At 41.2% G+C, this 27,135-nt stretch overlaps 3 protein-coding genes across 14 annotated transcripts in view; all 3 read right to left on the reverse strand.

Annotated features, from left to right (window-relative positions):
- Positions 1 to 701: 701 nt before the first annotated feature.
- Positions 702 to 6,423, reverse strand: LOC141759413 (cytochrome P450 2F2-like). The gene is made up of 11 exons (XM_074621464.1): positions 6,082 to 6,423; positions 5,417 to 5,576; positions 4,426 to 4,578; positions 4,143 to 4,303; positions 2,571 to 2,639; positions 2,353 to 2,457; positions 2,131 to 2,269; positions 1,975 to 2,060; positions 1,782 to 1,883; positions 1,099 to 1,240; positions 702 to 1,021 (listed from the first exon to the last, which is right to left on the reverse strand). Exons 1-11 carry the CDS (start codon positions 6,241 to 6,243, stop codon positions 834 to 836), a joined length of 1,467 nt encoding a protein of 488 aa, XP_074477565.1. The 5' UTR covers positions 6,244 to 6,423; the 3' UTR covers positions 702 to 833.
- Positions 6,424 to 7,572: 1,149 nt separating this feature from the next.
- On the reverse strand, positions 7,573 to 11,393 carry gjd4 (gap junction protein delta 4). Its single transcript, XM_074621695.1, has 2 exons — positions 10,977 to 11,393; positions 7,573 to 10,787 (listed from the first exon to the last, which is right to left on the reverse strand). The coding sequence occupies exons 1-2, from the start codon at positions 11,038 to 11,040 to the stop codon at positions 9,601 to 9,603; spliced, it is 1,251 nt and encodes a 416-aa protein (XP_074477796.1). The 5' UTR covers positions 11,041 to 11,393; the 3' UTR covers positions 7,573 to 9,600.
- A 7,285-nt stretch (positions 11,394 to 18,678) lies between these two features.
- The window catches only part of ccny (cyclin Y), a 49,855-nt gene continuing 41,398 nt past the window's right edge, over positions 18,679 to 27,135 (reverse strand). For all 12 annotated transcript variants that reach the window (XM_074621260.1, XM_074621257.1, XM_074621258.1 and 9 more), the window contains 2 exons: positions 25,063 to 25,225; positions 18,679 to 22,897 (listed from right to left, as the gene is read on the reverse strand). In XM_074621260.1, coding sequence (XP_074477361.1) covers positions 22,781 to 22,897; positions 25,063 to 25,225 — 280 coding nt within the window. In that variant the 3' untranslated portion in view covers positions 18,679 to 22,780. The remainder of the gene's footprint in view (positions 22,898 to 25,062; positions 25,226 to 27,135) is intronic.

The raw sequence follows: 27,135 nt of genomic DNA on the forward strand, positions 1-27,135 counted from the left end.
AACTGAGCTTTTGAAACAAGCCTTCAGGATTTCTGTCCATTTGTGATGTCACAAATCTACAATATTTAGACCATTTCACAGTTTTAAACGTAAACATTCTAAATGTGTCCCAGTTTATTTCCTGTTGCAGTGTATGTGAATGACATCAGCTGACAGGAAGTAAACATGTACCCAAGCTGTTGCCTAGGAACGCAATTCTGTTACAATTCCATTGAAATGGGCTAAACGGAGCGTTTCAGACAGAGGGTAAATACAGGTATATTCAGGCAGACAGTATGAGGAAAATAAAGTGTTTTTTAAATATTAAAGCATTTAAACATGTTCTAGTAGAAACACAAAATACAAGTATGAACCTGAAAATGAGCATGATATGTCCCCTTTAATAATCAAAATTAGTTTAAGATTTACATTTCATCTACTGTATAATACTCCATATTGCATACGTCCATCCAATCAGTTTGATAAAACAAAGTGGCCGACTATACCAAACTTAACTAGGACAGTTATATTTTTTCCCATGAAGCAGCCTGTGCCATACTGCTCATGTTCAGAAATAAAACTTTATTAAACACAGTACCCAATTCTGTCCACTTGAGGGAGCCATTAACTAGATGTTGTCTTTTCTCTCACAGCTACACAGACACTATCATGTAATTTATTTCTGTACTCAGACTGGCTAAAACATTATTGCATTTTGTCTCTATAAAGGTGAATTGAAGAAAATGTACTTTTCTTTTTCTTTCACTGTTATTTGTTGTCTCGTTGGGAGTTACTGGCCACTTGAGTCCATTTGAATCAGTCTTCATCGTTTCTCCTGTGTGACTGGAGATGGTCTACTGCGTGGTCCTGAGCTGGACCTTCATGCGGTAAGGTTTAGGAGACAGAGTGACCCCGTAGACCGGGGTGTAGTCTGGCTCTCCTGCATCCTCGGGCCAGATGAACTTGAACTTCCTCAGCAGAGTCACCGTGATGAGGAAGAGCTCCATACGAGCCAGACCCTCTCCGAGACACATACGAGGACCTGAGACATCACACATTTTCAGTCAGTAAGTTATAAATTATAATATTATAATAAAGATGACAGACGGTCTCTCTTACCTGCAGAGAAAGGCATGAAGGCCTCTGGCTTAACAAACTCTCCCTGCTCATTCAGGAAGTTTTCCGGGTTGAATTCATGAGGGAATTTCCACTGGTCCTCCTCTTTTAGCACTGAGGTCAGGTTTTGAATGATCAATGTACCCTGAGGAGAAAAATAGCTTGAATACTGTTTTTATGTCATGTGTTTTTTTATTCTTTACCAAAGGAACAATACATTTTTGTCATGAAAGTGATCCATTACTATACTGAATTTCCAACTGAGTTATTTTCTTCACTTTCCTTTAATGTGATTTGTTTTCTACTTTTCTTTAATTATTTGTTTAAATTCTCTACTTTTCTTTCCTTTATATTCAATTATTTTACATTTTCTTGTCTTTCCAGTAAAAGCACAATTAACCGTCTAAAACAAACATCAAAAACAGCATAAGAATTTCCCAGAGCCAAAAAGTGGCATCTTGTGTTTCCTTATTCCGGCAAGCAGTCCAAAAATCAAACATAATCAGTTTATATGAAACAGAGAAAAAGCAGCAAATCCTCACATTGGACAATGGAACCAGAGGATGGTTGGTGTTTTTGCTTGAAAATGAATTTAAACCATCAATCAATCTGCTTTCAGTCCACTTTTGTTTGCAACATTGCATATCAGCAATCAAAGGATCCAAAGAAGCCATCAATAGTCTTACCCTGGGTAGGAAATATTCCATGAGCTTTGTGTCATTAGTTGTATAGTGGTAGACACTGAGCGGGAGGGTGTTGGCTACCCTTTGGACTTCATGGATCACAGCCTGGAGTAAAAGAAATATGACAACACATTGTTATGCTTTATCATGAAACATCAAAACAAAACTATGAAGATACATCAGACTGATAATGTACCTGCATGTAAGGCATGTTGTGTCTGTCGTCGTAACTGGCGTGATCCTTCTTTTCCAAGACTTGGTCTATCTCCTGCTGGCATCGCTCTGATGGACAGACAATAAATCAATTCAAATGAAAGAATAGATGTCAGAATCACATATTGAAAGTGTGTACCTTGTATGTGTGGGTAGGTCGTGAGGTAGAGGAAGCCAGTGAGCAGGGTGTTGGACGTGGTGTCAGTCCCAGCAAAGTGAAGATCCAGGACAAACATGGTGAGTCGATCCTCACAGAGAGAGGAGCCGTTATTGCCACTCTGGAAAGAGGAGAGAGATCGTTTGGATTTTATCTTTATTTAATCTCTCATTTAAAAACACTTTATTTTCATAAGACGCACACCTTATCCAGGTCATCCAGATAGCAGTCCAGGAAGTCTCGAGGTTGCCGGGGGACCCTGGTCTCTTTGTGCTCGGCGATATGACGAGTTGCAAATTTCTTACAAGTCTGAGAATGAGAGGGAAGACTTTGGTGACTCCCTAAAAAGACAGTGTAGCATGTTAATAAAAGGAAAATGAATAAAGGGAAGTTCTAGGCCTGATGAATATACCTAGGCCTACCTCAATGTTCTTAAATGCCTTCATGAAGGGCAGCGGCAGGTTTCGAATCATGGGAAAGGAGTCATAAAGCTGTAAAGAAAGATACATTTTTGTGTGAAGGTGCATTCAGTTTAACAGTGGAAAGGAAAGGTGGAGGTGAGACGTTTAAACGTTTGCTGCAGATAACTTCTGTGCACAACAAAAAGGTGATATCATCATCATCATCTTCAACCGCTTATCCAGGGTCGGGTTGCGGGGGCAACAGCTCCATCAGGGGACACCGAACTTCCCTTTCCCGGGCCACATTAACCAGCTCTGATTGGGGGATCCCGAGGCGTTCCCAGGCCAGAGTAGAGATATAATCTCTCCACCTAGTCCTGGGTCTTCCCCGTGGCCTCCTCCCAGCTGGTCGTGCCTGGAACACCTCCCTAGGGATGCGCCCAGGGGGCATCCTTACCAGATGCCCGAACCACCTCAGCTGGCTCCTTTCAACGGGAAGGAGCAGCGGCTCTACTCCGAGTCCCTCATGGATGACTGAGCTTCTCTCCCTATCTCTAAGGGAGACGCCAGCCACCCTCCTGAGAAAACCCATTTCTTTGCCTTCCAGCTCAGCTCTCTTTTCGTCACAACGGTGATATTGCGAGCTAAATCTATGGTTTTTGTAATTACCAGTTTTTCTTTTTAGAATTTTTTTTTTCCTGAGTTTAAATGCTATTGCTGCGAAAACAGTATTACGCAGGCTTGTACCGGTGGATGCTAAGTAACTGGCTAGTCTACATAGCATCAGGTTAGCCAACGTTAGCTAAAACTGAGCAGGACTCCTAGGCCTGTGTACATAAAGGTCGACTCCATCTGCATTCTTTTCCGGCGGTTTTCAAAATGGAAACGCCCACTCTGCTTTTAGCAAAAAGCAGTGACGTAGGTTGCCACAGTAAGCTAATCAATAAGGTTACGAATAATCCGAACGCTAGCACTAGCTGAGTCAACGTTAGCTGTGCTAAGTTTGGAAATAACTGAAAGGGTTAGTTTGGATTTTTGGAAGTGGGGTTATATGTTCACTCCCATGTTCTGCGAGGTAAAATGACTGTTTTTGTCAATGGAGTCTGGTGGCTTTGAAGAGAGCGATACAACAGCTTCAGTTTCCCATCGGAAAGGACTGTCTGACGGCGAGGTAAAGTGGCTGTGGACAGGAGCAGCAGAAAAACATATTTTAGCTACCTGAAAAAAAACCAGTTTGAATATACACTATATTTAGAATTTTTACTGCTTTACCACTGGGAAGCTACAGAATGATATAAAAAACCTAAAAAAGCATTTATACCCCACTATTTTAAACTAAAAATGTGGAATATGATTAAAAACTTAATTACCTCCAATTCCAAAGAACAAAGATTTGAGATTTGATGGATCACTATAATACAGGACAGAGCTGGTATATTTCACAGACGCTGTCAAGCTCTGTGTTTTTGCATAGTTTTTTCATTAACATCCATTTCTGTTTTTTAATTTCATTCCATCATCAGTATCAGAGCTTTATGCACGGTATCAGTTGCTTAATTTAGATCTCAACCTTACAAACATGTTGTGACTCACCATAGCCCAGGGTCCATTAGCTATCTTGGAGTTTTCTTTAAAGCACTGAACAACCACTTTGATAAAGTTGTTGTCGTAGTCGTAACGCGTACCAAACAGGACCTGGCAGATGATGTTGGAGGCCGCGTTATGAAACATAACTTGAGGACTCATCGTTGTACCTGTGACAGATGTTAACAATGACAACGAAGCAGTACATCAGTACATCTGGAACAGAACATTACATAATAGAGTGGTAACATGGTATAAAAGGTCACAGTGAGTGCACCCACAGACGGCATACCAATGCTCCCTTCCAGTGTTTCCATTGTGTACTGTATCTCTCCCAGAATCCTCTGCTCCATGGACTGCTTCCCCAGACCGAAATTCCTCAAGGTCATCAGAGCGAAGCGACGATGCTCCTTCCAACTAGGGCCGTAGTCTGCCAGAACCAGTCCTATAAAACAGGCATGGATATGGGCACATGGTGCTTCAACACAGTATCTTCATGTTTTTTTTCCCTCTTTTTATATTTTGCTGAATAGAAGCCAGCATAGAAGTCTATGAGAAAATGAGCCTACTTCTCACTTGATTTATTACCTCAGTAAACGTTGTAAACATGAGTTTATGGTCTCAATCGCTAGTTTCAAGTCTTCTTCAATACAGCATGATGTTCATTTAGTAAATTATGGTCCCATTTAGAGTCAAACACACCATAAAGCAGGGGATGCTTTAGGGCGTGGCTACCTCGTGATTGACAGGTCGCTACCACAGCGTTGTCCGGTCTGGGAGTTGTCTGTGTTTTCATCCTAGAACTTTAACCCTTTCACAATGTGTTTTCAGTTCATGAAAGTTAATTGTAATATTTTGGGCGCCTTAAAAATGTCTTCATTCAGCGTTCGGCTGGACTTAGCTCCATCCTCTCATGTCACTTCTGATTGCAAAAAAACAAGAAGGCGACGGCCAAATACCAAGATGGCGAAGGTCTAAATGCCAACGTCAAGGCTTCAAAAGTCCACAAACCAGCGGGGTGACGTCACGGTGACTACGTCCACTTCTCATAAACAGTATGCATTAGCTGTCATGAGCTACTGGTCATACCAGACAAAGTAAGGCTGTAGCAGCGAAACCGTTTACTGAGTTAAACAATGCTGTGTTTTATTGCTCATGAATTCAACTTTTCATTTGTAAGAGGAAGATGTCTCATTTCTACTTTCAAAAGTAACATATAATGTCATTGAAACAGGGTACATAGTCTCACTTTAAGTGATAGGCTGTTACAAAATCTGTTTTACCATTCTGGGTGAGGTCGGTGACAAAAATGTCTTGGGGTCGCCCAGCAAAATCCACAGCTTTGGTCATCATAGCCTCCTTCATGGCCTGCACCCCATTGATGACTACGGCCGGTTTGGGCCCAAGGAAGAGACTGTAGACGTTTCCATAGCGCTTCCTCAGCTGGGAAAAGCACAGTAAGAAGCTCTTAAAATGCAACACAATCTGCTTTTAATCTCCACCCATGAGGGATTTACATTTAAAAATCAGCTACTAAGAATCTTGACATGTCTAACCTATTTCAATCCTCAGAGTAAACGGCCAAATTTAGTTTACAGCCAGTCAGCTGTACAAACAGCAGTAAAGAGTCGCATGGAAACATTGAGCAAACTTAGAAAGAAAATATTTTCACAACATAGTTTTCGTGTTTTTGTCTAACCTCCTATACATTCAATAGCCTGCAAACATTCTTTGTTGAAATAATAATTAGCATTTATAGTCAGTCAGTGTCGCTTGTAGCCTTGAGGCAACAGACTGCCTCAGCAACTCATAATAGATGCAGTTTAATTACAGAACGCTACGCACTGCTTACACACACTTAATACTCCGTGTGCACAGCTCCTAGGTATGAATGTGTGAGACTGATGTGTGAGTAGCATAACAATCGAAGGCAATGTGTTGTTCTTACCCTCTCAAAGTCCTTGATAGGGTTGTCCAGGCTGAGGTTCAATAGGTTCCCCAGTATCGGTAACGGACGAGGCCCTGGAGGAAAGTTCTTTGGTCTCTGACTTTTGACACAGAGAATGAAGAAGAAAACGCAGATCCACAGTAGGATGAAAGAAACAAACATAGTGGAACGGATTAAGCTGATGTGAGGAGGTTAGCTGTATGACTGGCTTTAAAAGTGTTGCTCAAATCTCAGCCCTGCCTCTTCCTCCTGGCTGTTTGAAAGTAAATAAGCGTGCAGACTATTCTACACAGTTAAGACACGTTGAAAGACACGTCAGAGCAAGTTCTAACAGGCTTCGGCTTGTATATATTGTATATGAGTCTTGGGAGAGCCCCTATATGCTTTACTCAGCCTCCTTGCTGTTGCTTTGTTTTCTGCCAGGCAGCATTATCAGCATCATAGGACACACCTGTGACAGCAGGCATGCTATGTTTCTATGCATTCCATTTTACATGCAGCAACCTGCACACGGCCTGAAAAACGCCATGTGCATTTTCACTGTTATTATGATTGCTAAGGCTGACTTTGACCACTGCAAGAGTGCTGCAAACCAAATGAAGCATTAAAGGTGCAGTGTGTAGGATTTTGCAGCATTTAGCTGTGAGGTTGCAGATTGCAACCAACTGAAACTTCTCCCGTGTGCCAAGCGTGTAGGAGAACAGTGGTCAACGAGAAAATGTGAAAACGCGAATGGCCCTATCTAGAGCCAGTGTTTGGTTTGGCAGCAAGCTCTGTGAAGAGGACCCGCTCCATATGTAGATATAAATGACTCATTCTAATGAAACGAAAATGCAACGATTCGTATTTTCAGGCAATTATACACTAAAGAAAATGTACTTGTTAATATGACATTCCATTCCTGCCATTATATGCCCCTAAATGCTACACACTGTTCCTTTAAGGTTAACCAATAATCCACATTCTTGCCCGACTTGCCAGAAAAGAACAATAAGTCTTAAATGGAGCTTATTCTTAGAAAAATGTCTTAGAAATTAGCGTTTAAGGACTCAAGGACTTAGGTAAGATTATAGGCAAAGATTGGACTTTAATATTGAAAAGGTTAACAGGGACTCTAAACACAGGACAGGACACCGAGGGGGAGCTTAGTTGGGGCCTACAGCCACTTTTTGCCCAGGGCCTCTTAGCAGGTTAACCCGGCCCAGCCTGCCATTCTGCATTTTGAAAACCAGTTTTCAGCACCCCGGAACCTCTAATTGATATCCTGCATGCTGTGCCTTATCTGTCACTTTACTTCATCTGAGTGTCTTGGCTCTCAAAGCCTTACAATCTATGAACTGAAATGAACAAAAGGAAAGAACTGCTGCTTAATAGAACAAATTAAGTGACATTGTACTCCTTCTTGTCAGTAGGGGCCACTTCAATAATGTTTAGAAAAACTACAGCACAGGAAATTCAGGGGAACAAAAATGTTTAAAAATGTGTCTTTACAAGATTTGTTTTTCTCTATCTGATTTATTGAAGGAAAGTGTCACAGCCAAAATGTTTTATGACATAAAAATCTGCCATCCCAATGCCAGAGGGAATCAGATTTCAAGTGTTGGATTCAATATATATGGCAGCATTTCACATTTTGCGTCACTGGAGGGCAGCATGATATCAAACTACAGTACTGGTAAAAGCGACTCCGGCACAATGTTCTGACCAAACAAGAACAGTTACAGTAAAGTGCTTTGAAAAGTTACACCATCTTCAATGTCATAATCAAAAAGAAACATAAAAGATCAAACAAACTATCAAAGAAGCTTCACTTTATAAAGAAACATATTTTACATATAAAAGCATATGAAACTGTATATAAATTCATTTGATATCGTATTGGATGACAACTACAAAATGTTATTGGAATATGACTTGTATTAAGATTTAGGCACTGATGGTTTTTAATCAAATAAATGACAATATAAAAGGAATTCAATAGTAAGTGAGCACATAACATTGATTATTCAATATTTGTATGTATTACAACAAAAACAGCGTATCAAATATATCATTTAGGAAGTCACTTCCTTATAACAATGACAATAACAGTCTACCCACACACCTTACAGTACAGAATACCAGTAAACACATGTGTATCTGAGTCCACTGGGTGCATGAAGGAGGTGCAGCACCATTAGACCTGCGTGAAAACCCCCTGTGGTCACTCTCATGCCAGTCAGAGTGCAGCCTCCAGTAGATAGGTGAGATATGAGGTCGGGGAGCTTTTATTGTCACCTTCAAAGAGACCACAAGAGGAGGAAGATCAAGAGCTATCCGTTTACACAGAGACCGGCCCCTCAGCTATAGAGCGGCAGGTGCAACTGTGATGATTTACTGTGGGAGTCTCCTCAAAAATCAACTGTAGAAAGTAGTCCAGAGATGTCAAGAAAATAGATTGACAGGCTGCTAAATACCTGGAAGTATCTCAGAAAAGGAAATTAAATGTTACAGCAGCCCCGCTATATATACTGTCTATGATTGACATGTGTCACAGTGAGAGCTCTCAGTGTCTGACCCACATCAATCTGAGCTTTGATCAAGGTGAAACCAAGACCACGGTAAGCAGAGAGTAGATATCCTGAAGGGCAACAGGCAACGCTGCTTCTTTGCAGCACTCCGCCGTGCTCTATTTCTAGTGACAGTGTATGTTAAGGCTTGTGTTCCTCCTAAGCTCCGCAAGGCCCTGAAATAGAGTGACAAGCCGTCTCCATAAATACAGAGCCCCTATGGGGTGAGCGTAATTGCTTTGTAAGCCTATGTCGGCTTTAGGGGTCCTTCATAGTGTCCTTCACTTCTGACGGAGGAATCCTATTCCATTCTATGAGTTCGATAACACCTTAGCCAGATTATTGGGCCTCTTATTCCAAAAGGTCAGCCAAGCACAGGACCTGGAGGCTAAACCATGTCCTTTGACCCCAGTGACCCAAACACAAAAGAGATGGTGGTATCATGTAGAGTGGAGGGGGTGGGGTTGTATATGTGGGACAGGTCAAGGCCTGTCTTTGTTTATGGACGGTGTATCCGGGGAGGGTAAAAGCCAACAAGGGCAGAAACAGGTGGGCTGCTCTCTTTTTAGATTTTCTCAAGGTTGAGGTTTGTTCAAGGCTAGAGGCTCCTGTCATTCTTGACTTGTTTTGTTAAGAGAGTTCCTATTCAGGATTCGAATTCTTGTCGCTTTACATCACCCAGCCAGCGCTCCTCGAAGGCAACGTGATCGGACGGCGTGATGCAATCACAGCAAATGTGATTATGCCTCGTGAGTTTGAGGTGTCTGGTGAATGCATTGCCATGTTGGATTCTCCTCAAGCGGCAGTGCAGTCTGCATTTTAAAATGGAGGTAGAGAGCATGGCAGGATGTCAGCTCCAACAGTTGTTGTCACTTTCTAAGCCTTGGGTTGTCTCTCTCATATTGCCCCCACACCTATTTGTCCCATCCTTGTGTTCCAAAATAACCGGGAAGTAAAAGCAATCAACCCCTCACACCCACTCGGATCTTTTCTCTTGCCCGTCATCGTTGGTCTCTGCACCGCTACCCAGCTCGACCAGCGTATACTGACCCACCCTCCTGGTACAAACGTCCCCGAAGGGCCCTGCTGGCTCTCCGGGGGATGTCCCGAGGTCTCGTCTGGGCGGAGGTGGCGGTTTGAGTCGACCGCGTTTGCTAACGCGGATGGATCTAGGCGTCCCCATTGGCTCTGGGGGGCAGAGGGCCACCTCGCTGCCGTTCCTCTCCGGAGCTTCCTCTTGGGAAACAGAGTAGACGTTGTTGCCGTTGGTGTTGCCGCCTGGAGTGCGTGGAAGAGAGGAGCGCTCCAGGGAAGGTGGTTCCGGTACTAAAGCAAGCACTCCCCCTGCAGAAGAGCCCTTGCTGCCTCGCCTCTTCCGGAAACTCCCCGCGCGACCGCCCTCCGCCTCAAGATCCTGTTGAGTCGGGGAGGCGTTCGGTTCTATCCCTCTGGAGGCTCCTCTGCCTGAAAGGAAACACTGCTCTTCCGCATAAATCTTCTCCACCATCATCTTCCTCTTGCTCTTCTGCATCACCGACCGCTTGATGGCACAAAAGAAATCCAACACGTTCAGGAAAAGGGACAGAGCGGCCGCGCCGAGCATGAAGTTGAGCATCACGGTCTTCTCAGTGGGCCTGGAGATGTAGCAGTCCACTTGGGTAGTGCAAGGTGGCTGCTGGCACAGGAACCTCCTGGGGATGTAGAACCCAAACAGGTAGTAGTGAGCTGCCCCGAACCCGGCCTCCAGCAACGTCCTGAACAACAGATGGAGGATGTAGGCTCCCGTGAAGCACCGGGCCCACCCTCGCTGCTCAACCATCTTGTTTACAGATGCCTTACTGAGCGGCTCCTGGTGGATCTTGAACAACGGCGAGGCTTTGGTGATACCCGAGGTGTTCAGGTCCACCGTGAGACCATTCGAGACCTTGTGGACCACGTAGATGATAAAGATGATGTAGGGGAGACACACGGTGATGAGCTGCACCAGCCAGAAGCGGAAGAGAGAGACGGGAGAAAATAGATCATAGCACACGTTGGCGCAGCCGGGCTGGATGGTGTTGCACACGAATCGCTCCTGCTCATCCTGGTAGAGAGGATAACCAGCAAAGAGGAGGACCAGGACACGGAGGAAGATCATCACGATGAGCCACACCTTCCCTGAAAAATAAGCACATTGGGATTAAAAATGTGCCGATTTGACAATCATGAATTAAGGCAAATCTTACAAAGGCCGCAGAAATTAGCAAAAATTGCCTGGTTGAGATTTGAGGTTTATAGATCTGTAGAAAAGCCACAATATTTCACTGCTCAAACATAATACAGAAACCAGTTAATGTGTCAACTCACCCATCAAAGTGATGTTGTGATTGACAGAGATGAAGATGACCTCAGAGGCACTTGATACCGCCATGCTTGCCGTGCTCAAGGCCTTCCAAAATCTTCAAGTCTTCTAGTTCCAGGCCTCAAAGTAAACCCTTGAGCCAGCACCTCACTCCCTTATCCAGCCTCTTCTCCCCTACCCTTTCTACCAAGGGGCACAGTGGCTTCCCGTCGCACAATAACCTCAAGGTTGACGGACACAAACTTCCCTCAGCAGTCTGACTCTCTCTCTTTCTCCCAGAGGGAATATGTGCCAGGTTCCGGTAAGGAAAATCCAATATGATCCATTTGAGTCACCCAAGTCTCTGACAGACCCATGTAAATTACCTCTTCTCCTGTCCCCTGTAGACAACTGTCTGTCCTCAGACAACAGAAGACGGGAGCGAGCCCTATTGTGGGTCTATTCTTAAACCCACTTCCAAAGGCACGTCGCCGTCCTGGCATTGCAGAGATATTTTGGTGCCCACTGGTCGTCCTTACAGGAGAGTAACAAGCCTCCGGACTTACTCACTCTAAATTGCTGTATTAAGTTCTCAAGCACAATGGTAAGCATGTTCAAACTGGCTGCTCCATAAAAATACAAGCAGTTACTGCTGCATCTTCCAGTGATGAATCAAGGTAGCATGTGGCTCTGCAGATCATGAAATGTTAGTAGGTTGTAAACTGTGTGTTCCCACAGCTGATGCCAGTGTATGACTGATAAGAGCCTACTGTATGTAGTCATTTTAAAGGGGACATATCATGCTCATTTCCAGGTTCATACTTGTATTTTGAGTTTCTTCTAGAACATGTTTACATGCTTTAATGTTAAAAAAAACACTTTATTTTTCTCATCCTGTCCGTCTGAATATACCTGTATTCACACTCTGTCTGAAACGCTCTGTTTTAGCGCCTGTCTCTTTAAGCCCGCCCCCCTCCCAAAAAAGCCCAGTCTGCTCTGATTGGCTTGAGATTGAGATTGGCTTTGCACCTTTGCAAAGGTAGTTCTCAAGCTGTGGGCGGTATATTCTAATGAGCCTGCATGTGACACAGGAAGGGAAGCCATATCTGAATGATTTTGTTGTTGTTTTTGTTTTTTATATACTTTCTTTATTGTACACATGTTCATATATCGAGGTACAAACAGATACATAGACAATAAATAAAAAGACAAAACAAAAATAATTACATTTACATTTTATAATGCCAGAGTTTGTGTTATATGCTTCACATTATATTAATTTAATAACTTAAAAGGTCTTAATGGCTTTTTTTAACATTAGGTAAGATGGTGCTATGTCGTTTGAATTCATTAATAAAGTGCAGGAAAGTTGGCTCGGTTCTTGAGGATTTTTCTTATGAATATAGAATTTTACAAAAATAATAAATAATTCTTATGATATACAGCATGTTTTTATTTTATTTTATCTTGACTAAAAAGTAGCATTAGAGCAAACATATATACGGTATTTCACCATTCCTCTTAAGTTTCTTTTGTAGATATGACAACATCAACCAAGAACATTCTTGTATATACAGTATACAGTGAAAAAAATGAATAGTAAATACTAAACACAAGTTTTACCGGGTAAATTCTATGTAATATATTGAAACACACTTCCTTAAGTTTGTGAGTCACATGTTTTCTAGACAGCCCACAAAAAAACTGACTGTCTTATTTCACAGTTTGTGGGTTGGTACACACTCCATGTTATGTACACAAGCACTGAAAGTGAGTTTTTCATGATATGTCCCTTTTAATATGGGTATGAAGTAAAACTATCTTTAACTATCTGAAGTTCATATATGATCAAGGAACCAGATTAACAGTTATTTATTTATTTTTATACAATTAGATTAATTCTTATCTTAAAATATAAGCTTCAACAAATGATCATCATACTGCAGATCTCCCTCCTAAAATGGTTTTACACCGGACACCAGTTTCTTTCACACATCCACCCTCGCTCATGGACAAGGTCTCTGGTGGGACACATGGCTAAAGACAGTTGGCTTGGCTCATAATCACTACAGATCAATGGTCATTAGCACCTCCATACTGGCTCACAGCTTGAATCCCACACGACTCATTTTGAATGGATGGCAAAGCTAAGATTGGGGTATATGTAATGGATTCTGATGGAAACAAATAGTGTGTGAAATTGAACTTTTGGCTTGATAAGACATAAATAGAAAAATCATTTGCACCTGCAATTCATTTACACGGGCACTATAGTGCTGACATTGCATATAATGGATGGTGCTGTATAGCATTGGGGAAAGTTTGAAAAGGGGTGATGAGCAAGAGAGGGCCGAACTTTATTAACTAAAACTAATGATGGGCTAAAGGTTAATAAATGAAAAACAAGAAAATCTAGCAAAAGCAAAATAAATCCCCAGAGCAAACTGCCACCCTCACTCCCACTACAAAGGAGTGACTGGCATGCCTATCTGCTGAGCCTCTTTTAAACTGGAACATACCATCTGCTCTAGTGAGCGCAGGGTGAGCTAAACATGTGCAACCATTCCAAAAATACCCAATAACAAATAAATGACTGATTTATGATACTTAGCTACAGTAATGTCAACATGTAAAGTTGGCTATTAGCACACACAATATCACACATAAGCACATCAACTTTAAAACATAGTGTCATCAATATTTTTACCCCTTCCCTCAACTACTTGAAAGAGCCCAGTTACTGCTCACAGGAATGCAATAGCACTGATTGAGCAGATCACCTGCAGCAACATACAGAAACAGTTTATATTCCCCCAGTATTTTATGAACTCCATGTATATCAAACATATCACCTGCTTTTATACAATTAAAAAAAATATTGAAAGGGTGGGTTCATTATTTTATTCTTTTTTAATTATTCTTTTTTTATTTTATTTTATTTAGTTTTTATATCCTTCTGTAGCTTCCCATTGGTGTTCCTTATGTATTCAAATCTGAACATTCAAATTGTGTTCAAAGTACGTATGTTTTAGCATCAAATGCTATTTTCCTAAGCCCTTCTTGTCCCACATGACCTGACGTAGGTGGACGCCACAATAGTTCGGATACGAAAGTCACACAATAACACCAACTAACTAACTGATCGATGCAGCGGTAGACCAGCAACTCCCGTGTTATGTGGGGTAAAATTACTGTTTCTGTGAATGGAGTCTGGCCTGATGGCTTTGAAGACGGCAATATAACAGCTTCAGTTCCCGTCAGAAAAGGCTTTCCGATGGTGAGGTAAAGCGGTGAAAATATTCTAAATATAGTGCACACTTAAACTGATATTGATTTTTTTGGGTGGCTAAAATATGTTTTTCTGCTGCTCCCGTCCACAGCCGCTCTACTTTGCCGTCGGAGAAGTCCTTCCCAAAGCTGTTATATCGCCGTCTTCAAAGCCACCAGACTCCATTCACAAAAATACAACCCCGCCTCCAAAAAATCCGAACTAACCCTTTCAGTTATTTCCATACTTAACACACCTAACTTTGACTCAGCTAGCGTTCATATTATTCATAACCTTATTGATTAGCTTCATGATTAGCTTATTTTGGTAACCTAAATCATTGCTTTTTGCTAACGGCATGTGGGTGGGTGTGGGAGTGGGCGTTTCCATTTGAAAAAGAAAATGGAAAAAAATGCAGATAGACCCGCCCTTTAATATATTTGATGCTTGATATATTTTTTTGCTTACATTATTGGCTCCCCTTCAGTATAGTTGCTGACATTTTTGTGAAGCTATCATGTTTATGATGATGTAGATAGATATTCTTATATACTGAACTCAGTGTTTAGAAATCAGCTCTTTATCATCACGTTTGTATACGTTTGTTTCCTGATGTAATATTAGAAGCACTTGTTTGTCCTCAGCCAACAATAGAAGTGAACATGTGCCTGTTGTGATAAGCTTTAGGTATATTTGATTGCTACACTCTAAAAAAAAACTCCAGATTTTATTTGCGATAATAACCACAGGGACTGATCTGTACTCATTGGTACACAAAGCAAGAAGGCAAGAACTCTTTGTCCTTACTTTCTGTGTCATCTGCTTTGACGCTGTTTTTTTTTTATCACAGATGTAAGCTGCATGAAAGTCAAAAGAAATGCAATAATAGTTTCCTCAAAGCCTGTGAGCCTTAGTTTATTTTCAGGGAGAAATAGCTGCCTTTCAGCTCATGGATTACTGTGTCTTACTAGAGTGTGGATGCCCTTCATGGCTGTTTTTTTGAGGCCATATTGGCAATATTAGAACTCCAACAATTAGTGCCACTTCCATGCATACTAACTACCCTTTCATTTCAGTCCCTGCCATCCCCCACCTGCCCAGCAGCTGCTTCTTGGGAGCTTTCCCGCCTCAGTGATCATGATTATCCACCTGAGCCCGCAGCTGTTCCCCATGTCCCTATTAGCAGTGTGTTGGGCCTAAAAAGCCTCTATCCCTTATCAATGCACAGGTGTGGCACAAACATCCCAACAGAATTTCAGAAGGCTTTTATAAGCCACCATACTGCACCACAGCACATTGAGACAGTGATTTGGTTAAACATTATGATGCAGAATAAGAAACTGATGTTCCCTTTCACAATTGTCTTTGTTTTCTTTCTTTTGTTACACTGTTCATGATCTAATTCATCAACAAAGGACCGCAGAAAACTCTTTGAGACTTAACAAAAGAAATAAGATGTTGGTGATGGATTTCTTTTTTTCCTTCGGCACCCATGGAACATTGTAATGCTGCAGTCTTGAGGTATAAAACGTGGTTTCACCACTTTAAAGGTCCCATATTATAAAAAAGTGAGATTTTCATGTTTTTTTATTATAAAGCAGGCATAAGTCCTATATAAATACTGTGAAAGTATCGAACACTCAATCCATAGGGAAATACACACAGCCCGTATTCAGAAACTCTGCATTTGAAACAAGCTGTCAGGATTTCTGCCCATTCATGATGTCACAAATATACATTATTTAGACCCAACACAATTTTAAACGTAAACATTCTAAATGTGTCCCAGTTTATTCCTGGTTGCAGTGGATGTGAATATCATCAGCTGACAGGAAGTACACATGGACCCAAGCTGTTGCCTAGCAACGCAATTCCGTTGCAATTCTGTCAAAATGCGCTAAAATGGAGCGTTTCAGACAGAGGGTAAATACAGGCATATTCAGGCTGACAGTATGAGGAAAATAAAGTTTTTTTTAAACACTACAGCATGTAAACATGTTCTAGTAGAAACACAAAATACAAGCATGAACCTGAAAATAAGCACAATATGGGACCTGAAAGCTGGATTAAACAATATTTTTATATGAACAATGCATCAAATGAAAATAGAGAGAGTCCTTCACCTTCAGGTCGACCCCACGGGACCTTATTTTGGAAAAAAATATGTACGGTAGTTAACGTCGAGAGACAAATCATTTTTTTTATCCTGTTTGAATTAATGAATCACACATATGATGTTTGTCCATTTCATTTTGCAATTTAAGAAAGTCGCAGTTTGTTTTAAAACTAAAATGAAAGCTACGATGCCTATCGTCATATGTGTAATTCATGCCACTATTCAAAAATATTGGTCTCTCACCGTTGACTACCGTACATATTTTTTCCAAAATAAGGTCCCAGAAGGGGCGGGACTTCGCCTCTCTATGTGTATATGATAGGAGGCGTTCGGAATGATGAACCCACACTAAATACTGCAGTTCCCATCAACTCAGTGGAGCACTTTAGCGTCTTTAAGCTAATTGTTTTGGTTTCCTGGCTTGCAACTTTACCGTTTTGTTTGAGTCTCACCGCTCTCATTAACCTCACTACCTGCCAAACAGGAGACAAAGTTAGCAATTAGCTGGTAAACACTGTGGAGCATTTTTTGGTAGAGAGCTAAAGGGAGAGTGAATATTGGACCTTGCCAAGTGGTCAGAAACACCAAATGAATGCTAATGTTGCATTATGTCTGTTGGGTGTGTAAATTGGCAACAGTGCACTAAAATCAATGTGACTCGCTACAAAATATTTTCAATAATCCTAGCATGCTGCATATTTAGCATCTATAAAGAACTGAATTTGGCAACAATGTCGGAACCCATCGGCTATTGGTCTGACAACGGATAAGCCTGTGGGGGGCAAGGGTCTATATTTCTAGGGTTTTGGTGAAGCCAGCGGATATCCGGACCAAGACTTCCTTTTCTGTGCGCAGCTCATTGTTTACAGTCTGATTAACAACTTGTGATGGAAGACTGGAGTTCTTGTTGAGAGACGACGTCTTTGTTGTTGTGGATTGTTTCACAAATAGTCAGTTTACAAGCTAATTTTCGTCAGCCGCTGGGTTCCGAGATTGCATTTCGGCTAATGCTTTTGCTCTCCACATGTTGACTGTTTACCTGCATTCAACTAAAGCCTGCTCGAGCGTGATTGGTCAATACTACTCAGACTACAAACGGAAATCAGATCGCTTCCGATGCCAAAATCTTGTCCCGTTGAAGATATTATGAATCCTACTATAGCGAAGGCATTACTCTGCCTCTGATTGGCTTACCATGATATTCTTACCCTAACAAATCTAACTCCTCATGCCTAAACCTAACCAATCCAACCAACCAGCAGAGAGTACTCAACCTTGCACAGCAGCTGGATTCTCATGATGTCATAAGATCAATCAGCAACCTGTGAGGCGTGTGTTCATTCTACACAACAATGGTGGCTCCTGAAGAGGTTAGCGTAGATGCTGCAATAGCATCAGTTCTATCCGAACTGGAGAGTATTTCTTCATTGAAAGAAGAGCAAAGAACGGCACTGAAGGCTAAGAGACAAAGATGTTTTCGCTCTTCTCCTGACTGACTTCGACAGGAGTTTGATTGACAGATGGTTCATCCAATCACCTGCCAAGTATTTTTTCTAAAAGTTCCTGCCCTTTACCAAACAATTTCCGATAACGGCTTCTCAGATGGTTCTGTGTAACAAACCCTATGGCAGGTAAGGTTAGCAAGCACTAGCCAATCAGAGTCAGATTAGGGTGGGTCATACCTTCGCTATGGCAGGATTTGTCATTTAGCACATATGTATGCAGAATCTTGTTATAGTGATTAGCTTAACAACAAAACATCACTTTAATTATTTAGTATATTGAGGTATAGCAGTCTACAGATGCCTACCAAAGCTCTTTAGTCAGTGCTTTCTGGACCATATTGCATAGAGAATGAAGCTGGACTTCCTTCAGCCAAATAAAATAAGAGATTGTAAGCTGTGTGTTCATTAACCTGAGAGATGGGGTTTCAAAGGTGACTTTGTGTGTACAGTATTTCAAATGTTCATGTTTGATGTGTTTTATAAGAGATGGTTGGCAACTGCTCTCTCTAAAAGCTCACAGCACCTCTCCGTCTCATTGAATTGACTTGTATAGCAATTACCAGAGCAGCGATTGAAATGCAAATCGAGGCTAACACGGAGGATTAAATGTGTCCCTCAGTGACAATATGGCAGAGTGTAATCTCTGTATTACCACTCGCTCTAAACCATTTAAATGGTTCTTTCTGACAGAAGAAACCCTGCTGTGTCACATCAGTTGTACAATACAGTACATCTCGAAATATTGTGATAGCGGCGTGGAAGCAACCGTGAGTTTGAGCTCTCAGAGTAAAAGTGTGTGTGTATTGGGTGATCCTTTAAACAAAGAGACATACACAGGGTTTATTGCAAGGTCTGAAAGTTTAATTCTTGCACAGGTTTTTCTAAACATTGCTTCAGAAGAGAAGAATCGGGAGCAGTTCTTTAAATCATAGTTGAAAACGTACAGAGAAAAAGGGAGAACAGAGAGTTTGGCAAACTGAGAACGGGAACAGAATGACTCACTGAAAAGAAAATAATACGCTGACAATAACAAGAATAACAACAGAATACAGCACGTCATGTTGAAAATATCAATCGATGAAAAAAACAAGAAAAAAATGTCACGGCTACAGCAGTTGACTGATGTTAGCACGGGAAATCGTCATGATCGAAGCTGAATGTGTGAAAATTGTCGTCGAAGAGAGGAAGAAAAATGAAGAGAAAAGGTAAAACTCTATGCAGAGGTAGAGTTCAGTGCACAAGGCTATGACACACACACCTAGTAACCAGCCGACAGGACGCCACGGCCCGTGGTCTTTGCTGTCGGGAGTACATTTTCCACCTCAGGACTCATAGTTGCTTATACTTCTGGGTCTAGGAAAACACCAGACTGGGCTGTATGCACACACATACAATAAATAGGATATACAATCTTTGAAGACCTCTAACAGTTTGAACTCACAACAGCAACTCCAGTAACGTTACTTTCCTAAAGACACATTTTCCACTCATTCAAAGCACCATGCAAAGACAACAGTTCTCTTTCTCAAGACCCAACACCTAGTTTTTTATATATACTTCATGTGCAAGTGTGGGCTGGGTCAGAGCAACACATCCAACAGGATCGTCCTTCATTTTCTCCACCACTTTGGTTCGGTTCTGTCCCGTCTCACACCTGCTGCTCAGGGTTGGAAATCTCACGGACCGGACTGACTGACTGATTCTCTAGTAGCTCGACAAACAACTGAACTTAAATCACAGACGTGGAGTGCACAAAATAAGGAAGAGGCTTGAAGGAGGGCACGCTGATGTCACGTGTAAAAATTGGACCTTCAACTGACCTTTTGTGTTATGATGAAAAATGCTTTTTTGTGCCCTTTTCAGACATTTTTCAGGTTATGTCATGATATTTATAAGCAAACCGTTTACTGTCTATTCAATGATGTAGTGGAGGAAAATGTGAGTCCAGTTGATCATAAGGCAAACAACCACTATTATAAAGTTTATATATATATTAGAAAAGCATTATTTCACACTTATCAGCCCACTCAAGTGTCAATAATTAAACCAATGATTTTATAGGTTCACCCTCTACTACATCTCTGTACATTTTCCTATTTCTGATTTAAGAAATGTCAAGAAAGGAGCAAATCAGGAAGTGATTTGTTCATGAGAAAACCGTTTGACAGTTTCACTTATTTCCAGTAAATACAAGAAACCGTGGAGCCCCGAAACTGACAAAACATCGGAAAAGGTTATCGGAAAAGTCAAAGATATATCACAAAACATCAATAAATAATATGGTTTGTTAAATAAAAAATAAATATAAAGCTTTAGATTGTCCTCGATCCTCCAATCAGTTGATAAAATAACCCCAAACTTTATTTATTTTCTTTCACCGACTAATTTTTACTTTTCAACTCCTTAATTTTCCAATTGTTTGGTCTTGGCACACATTTAATCATTTATCTCCTCCCTATTTTCCCCACACAGCAGTTCACATTTACCTCGCCGTATTTCCATTTTCATAATGCAGAAAATGAGATGGGTGTATCCATGTATGTCCAGGGCCTGTTCTATACTAGTGTTCCAGTGACAGTGAGCCAGCATGCACAATATCAGGAAACCTGAAATCAAAGCAGCTAAATGGAATTCAGACATCATTAATTTCCTTATTTACACCAGTGCTTTTCCTGCTGTGACAAGTCAAAATGTCTTCTGTGAAAAAGACCTATCGAAACAACTCGCAGTGTCTCTTTGTCTGCAACAGAAACAGAAACCTCCCCCCTGTGACCCAAAAAGCATTTTTTTGTCCAATAGTCCTCCATCATAAAAGAGACGTCTATAAAACTGGCAAATTAAAAATGTGGTGAGGACAAGGAAATGTTGCTTAGGGGAAATAGGAAATGATTTAATGTGTGCCAAGACCAAAACAAATGTAATGAACTAGTGAAAGATAAAGAGAAAAATAAATTAAGTTCCACTGATTGAGGAAAAAAAACATTAAGTTTTTTTGTTTTTTTAACCAATGGATTGGAGGATGAAGGAAAAACTAGAAAGCTCTTTTTACTCTATTCAAATTATTTAATTAACAATAATATTTAATGGTGTATTCACTTATACTGCACATGCCTGTTAACCTTTTACGAAATTGTGTCATTTATGGAAAGAAATAAGAACATGAATCTAGCAATGCTTCAACAGAGTGGGGTTAAAAACAAAATCTGAAAAATGACAACAAATATCAAAATAAGCCTGAATTGCCTCGTATTATCTATATACCATATACAGTATGTAACACAAAAAAAAAACTTGGCATTTTCTGCAGTGTGAAAACAGCGTAACAAGAAAACAGACAAAACATATTAAGTGGCGTCTCCCATTTAAATCGTAACACTTTGTTTTAACTTGATTTGTCATAGGAATCCAACATATTTACCATCCCGCATCGTGTACAGTAAAAACTGATCCAATATAAATATTCTAACATTATTCTGTTGTTTTTTTGTTTTTTTTACAGTACAACCTCAGTCTACAGATTTTGCACACCGGCGCTGTATTTACACTGTACAGAGACAATTTAGCAAAACGTATACAATCTATCTTTTTAGTAGCAGTGTTTGAGTCGTCACTAATGATGCTTTTTTTTCTCCACTCATTTGGGTCCTCTCCAGAACTACACAAAACAACCCTGAAAAAAATCATGCGTTTAGTGGCTCTTAAATGTCAATAATCCGTTATTTGTGCTGTTTCTTTGTAAGCTGGAAGAACCATACAAAATGTTAAAGAAAAAAAAAAATACTTCAGTTATTTGTTCTATTTCCTCCGGTAGAAAGGGGAGAGTTAAAGTAGCTTATTACAGGCACCACAGGTCAGGACAATGGCAGTGAATTAACATAAGCTCTACAGTATGTCTCACGTCTGACTGAGAGTAGTGGACCACTGTCTTCCAGTCGGTCTCCTCCCGAGTATGCATGCGTCATCGTATTTAACCACAACAACAAAGCAATGCATGAGTATTGCTTTAAGTGAACAGCTGTATCTGGATGTTACTGTAAGAGCAACTGGAACTGTATAATGGTACACGTTGAATCCCCCGGTCCTGTCAGAGAGCCCCCTGCACTTGCTTTTTCAATAGTTAGCTCTCCGAATGAGAACCTCGATTAAATGGCTATAGTGTGAATGAATACGATGATATGTAGTCCAGTCAACTGGATGAACTGTACACTCAAGGTAACGGTGGAATGTCTCTCCTTTGTGTGATCTGCTCGCAGATGTTTCTGCTGGATGGGAATGCAAAAGAACAGATCAACACCAGCAAAACAATGAAACAAATTGAGGAATTGAGGAATTGAGCATTTCAATTTTTTAAAATGTGCCCGTCAAAAAAAAAAAAAATCATGCTTCAGCTCAGAAAGTGAGTGAAACAGAAGATTCAAATGAAAGGAATGTACACGGCCTCCCTCCATCAGCCGAAAAAGCGAGTGGAGCCTCAGAGGGAATCATGGAACGCTGTTGTCGCCTGTTGTCTTTCGCATTAATCGCTTTTTCCTATTTTCTTTTTCTTCACACAGTCTCTCATATATATAGATATATATATATATATATATATATCTATATATATATATATATTGCCAGCTGTATTTCTGTTTGGCCTCTTCTTCTGCGGTCGAGGTCTTCATTCCAACAACGTTCACTCACACACTTGAGTTTGGTTCAGCTCAGCTGTTTGGTTCAGTGCAGGCAGCCAGTGGAACTTCTCTTATGTACAACAACCAGAGAGGGTGCACACTCACACTTGTAAAAGTGCCAGATTGTGTGTGTGTGAGTTTGTGTGTGTGTGTGTGTGTGTGTGTTGATCCACAGGACTGCTGCCCCCCCACCCCCTCTGGTTTGCCTGCTTACCAGGCAGATATACAGTACAGTATGTCTGACAGGTCTGTCTCCGTGCTGCAGGCGGTGTTAGGAAATGATGGCTGGACACCACCGCACCACCGTCAGGTTGTCTGCACTCACTGACCGCTTCTTCGCGTGTTTCCTCAAGTCCTTGTATATGTCATCGCACAACCGCGAGATGGCCTGAAAGATGAAGCATAACAGAAATGAGACGGAGATGGCGAGGCGTATACTTGTCATCTGGAAGTAAGATAATCAAGATTTAAAATCCTCATTTATTTTGGTTTTGTGCTGTCTTGTGTGATTAATGGCTTAAAGTATTCAGTATTTAGTTTTCATGGGTATTTAAAAAGAGATTCAACCAGATTTGTTGGCAGTCTGTTATTCTGAGACAACAAAGGGGTTTTTCATACAGCCATCAACAGGCATTAATGTGGGGGCACGCTCACAGCCTCAAATGTTCTACTCCTAGACTGAAAATCATTACATTCTGTAGATGTTTCAAAGGGTTAAACAAATGTTATGGAGATTTTGGGACCTATTTTGAGAAATCTGCGTCAATCTATTTATCTTCGATCATCCATTTATTTAATCTATTTCAGATAAGGCAGTTCACTCCCTCCCTTTTTAATATGTTTATATATTTAGTTTTGTCTTTAATTGTGTATATGTTCTTTTTCTTTTACTGTTACTCTATTGTGACTTTCCTGTCAAAACTGAAAACTAAATATTGAAAAAATAGCAAAATCTCAGTGTTAACATGACCTGAGTTTGAAGTGATAATCAGCTACTGAGCAGTAGGAATCTAAACAAACTGAATTCACATATTTTTTTTTTTTTTAAAGTATCAAAACTAAACAAACTGTGATTGCACCCAAAAATGTTTTAATTAAAAAAAAAAATGTTAAAGGTTCTCTAAATTCAGATCATTAATATAGCATCAAACAACTATTTGCTATGTAAAGATATAGTGGAGTAATGTCTACCTGAGCAGAGAATGAAGTCTCTCTCCCTTTGTTGTAATCAGTGCTTCTCCTTGCTTTGTTGATATAGCCGGGCCGGCCGCACCTGCCTTTTAGTACATGTTTGTGCATGTGAGCGCGTGTACAAACTGGGCCTGTGTGCATCTCCCTCACTCTCTAGTGAGTTTTGTTGCACCTGTAACTGTGTGGGACATCTTAGCCTGTTATCATTTTCATTGGTCCATAGAGTTTCGTGACATTACATACTATATATCCAGGCACATACAATATATCACCTAGCTTTCACCTGACTAAAGGCCTTTAAACCCTGGGGGCGTGACGAATAACCAACACAAATATTATATCTCTAGGGCTTTTATTGTGAAAAGTAAGAACAGAAGGAGTGGATCTGGTCTGCACTGCCTTTGTGAAAGTTGAAAGGAGTAATAAAGTTTGCCACGTTGGTTAGGACTACGGAGCCTCAGTGTTGTTGTTTCATAAATATAGGCACAACTCCACCCGTTCCGCAAAACGTGATTGGTTGATGCATTAAGTATGTTGCATTTTCGCTACGTAATATTTGTATACTGCGTGAAAGTTCTCATTACAAAAACAACTTTTAATCGCACGAAAAAAACGCTGCCTGTGTTTAAAGGCCTTAAGGGTCTAATCGGCCAGAACAACTGAAAACAGCTGTAAAGGAGTGCAGGGCCTTTAAATCAGGCACTGTGGTACTTCTTTAGTATATTACTCCAATAACAGAAGCATAAAGCAAATACATACACCTTTATTCACAGCAGACATTTTGACTTGGCATAGCAGGAAAAGCAGCAGTGAACTAATGACATCAACAAATAGCTCTGATCCACTAAGTAGCAGCGCAGCACCAGGGCCCTGCAACAGGCCAGACTAAATGGAATGCAGTCATTATTAATGTTGCTAATTACACCGGTGCTTTTCCTGCTAAGATGTCAAAATGTCTGCTGTGAAAAGTCAATTTATCTTTATTTTTATAAGATCTACTTTGGTCGAACAGAGAAAAAAAGCAGCCGACGGTGCATCCGCCAGCATCAACATCATCACTGCTGTTTGAAACGCTTCCTGCAGTCAGGCAGAGGGAGCGGGAGGGAGGGACATATGTTTGAGGCAGTGAAGCTAATTACACAGCAACACGGGCCTACATCCCGTCCTTCACCCAGCAGACGATCTGCCGTTTGTGTTTTTTGCGTGCACGTGTGTTGAGCTGAAGCACTTCTAAATACTAATTAGCCGGATGGCCTCCGTTCATTGTATCCACATCCTCAGGCCACAATAAATTGGGTTCAGAAGACCTGAACTCCAAAAATCAAAATGTGTTTCCAGTTTTTTTCTCTGTCTACTACCCACCTCTAGTTTCTGAGCCTTCTCCCTGCTGAGGGGCTCCAGTGGGAAGCTGAGGTTGTTGGCCTCGGCCATGGAGCGCAGGTCGAAGTAATACTTGGCGTAGACGCTGGACGGCACATTGATGTTGAACTGCAGCAGCTCCAGAAACTGACGCTCCAGCTCATTCCTTTTGGCAGAGAGAGAGAGAAAGAGAGAGAGAGAGAGAAAGAGAGAGAGAGAGGATGTGTGAGTTGACAAGCTTAAAATAATAATAAAGTTAGTAAGATCTTTGAAATTGAATTGTCTGTCTACAAATACATTCTGTATAGAGAGACTGAAGAGGAGACAAAGAGAGTAGAGAGGGGGTGTTAGTGCTGGCAGATCCATCACCTCACACAGACGGTGGGTGTTATTTTCACATGTGCGGTACCAATACACATTCACCGAGTAAATCCCCAAACATAAGCCTTTTCCTCATACTGAAAAGCAGTGATATCGAAGCAAAAGGCTCTGAGCGTTATGTGTAAGAAAGAATATTAATCCCACATCCCTGAAAATGCTATTGTCATGCATCGCCTCACGCCGCACAGCTCTGTGATCCCTTGTGCGGCGCGCTGACAGCCGCTTTCATCCGTTCGTCTTCAGTCGTGGCCCGTTCCTTTTGCATTGTAACCTGCATAAGAAGCACTATGCATCTCTTCTCCCTAGCCTTTTGTTCCCCGCCCACGCACATTCGCAGGCATGCAGCAACAGACGGGCTAAATTTAGACGCCACTGTAGCCAAACTCTGCCTAATAACGCTGCTTCTTTTTTATCTCTTGCCGTGGCACTCATTCAGCTATTCTCATCCCCATTTCTTTTTGTGGTTCTCCGCTCCTCACAGTCCTTTCCCAGACTCCCCTGCAGTTATTTCACAGTCAAGCTTGTGCCGGTTAGGGGGCGGAAAGGGGGAATTCAGCAGGCTATGTTCCTGAGCATGGATTCAAAAAGACTTAAATTGATCTTCCGAGGAAATCTCCGGTCAAGCACTGAGTCACCGTCCGGAAAATTGCCATATGGGAGCACGGCAGAACTACATGCTGGGCTCCTCTCACTGCTCTGTAAAATCTGAGCCCAAGGACGAGAATATACAGCCACTGATGAATGCAGCAGAGGTTAGAGGTCGCAGCAGTGGCAACACGTCTACAGCATTGTGTTTCCCCTCAGAATAATCCAGATTCCTGTGACGGATGTGCTGTACAGGACAGAGTGGCGGGTCCTCATGCCCCAGATGCTTCTTCCCTGTCGCACACACAGCAATGTCATTTGTAATAGATGATGATATCTGGTAAGAGCCATGTATCTCTTGTTGTCAGCTTGTTAGGAACTAATAAACCAGGCGTATTTCAAGCTTGTTGACATGATAACGTGTGGATTTATAATCGGTGCATGGTTTTTAGAGGCCAACATGCATAAATCTTGCTCTAACAAAAGGGTAGACAACATCTTACAGGCCGTGACACTAAACAGAATGGGACCATGATTTATTTGATCAATTACACCCTGCAATGACATGCTGTGCCTATTATGTGATAATACTTTATCATAAGGCTGAGTTGTATTTAACTGAGCCAATCTACAGTATCGCTACTTTTCTGGGACCAATCCAAGAGCCACAACAAGATAAGATAAACTGGGCAGGGTGTCAGATAAAGTCGCCCTAGGCATGTCCAGCATACATGTGACTCTGAGCACCTCTTGAGTCCAGGCTGACCCCACAAACAGACTATTCTCAGCATAGAATGAGCCTGAAGACAGGTACAGTAGTTAAGAACGATGGTAAATAACAATACAAACAGCACGTTTTAAGGAAATCAATTAGCCGATCAACAGTAAATGTATTGTTTACAGCATTTTCAAGCGAAAATTCCAATAATTCACTGGTTGCATTTTTTCAAATGTTTTTTTTTTCTAGTTTTCAATGATAGTGAACTACTTATCTTTGAGTTTGGGGCCTAACCTGAAAGCTATAAATTAAATGTATCAGCTGCAGCCAATTTCAAGCCATTGGCTTGCTCTTAATAGATCATAAAATGAAAAGTTGGCTATAAAGGCTAC

Source organism: Sebastes fasciatus, chromosome 21 (assembly GCF_043250625.1).
Source record: "Sebastes fasciatus isolate fSebFas1 chromosome 21, fSebFas1.pri, whole genome shotgun sequence".
Lineage (NCBI taxonomy): Eukaryota > Metazoa > Chordata > Actinopteri > Perciformes > Sebastidae > Sebastes > Sebastes fasciatus.

Excerpts from the sequence above, each read along its gene's own strand:
- LOC141759413 (XM_074621464.1), bottom strand. The coding sequence starts at position 6,243 with ATGTTTGTTTCTTTCATCCTACTGTGGATCTGCGTTTTCTTCTTCATT. Across the intron at positions 5,577-6,081 it reads CTATCAAGGACTTTGAGAGG|CTGAGGAAGCGCTATGGAAA; the intron begins GTAAGAACAACA and ends TGCTTTTCCCAG. Across the intron at positions 2,270-2,352 it reads ATCTGGATGACCTGGATAAG|AGTGGCAATAACGGCTCCTC; the intron begins GTGTGCGTCTTA and ends TCCTCTTTCCAG.
- gjd4 (XM_074621695.1), bottom strand. The coding sequence starts at position 11,040 with ATGGCGGTATCAAGTGCCTCTGAGGTCATCTTCATCTCTGTCAATCAC. Across the intron at positions 10,788-10,976 it reads TCACAACATCACTTTGATGG|GGAAGGTGTGGCTCATCGTG; the intron begins GTGAGTTGACAC and ends CTTATTTTTCAG.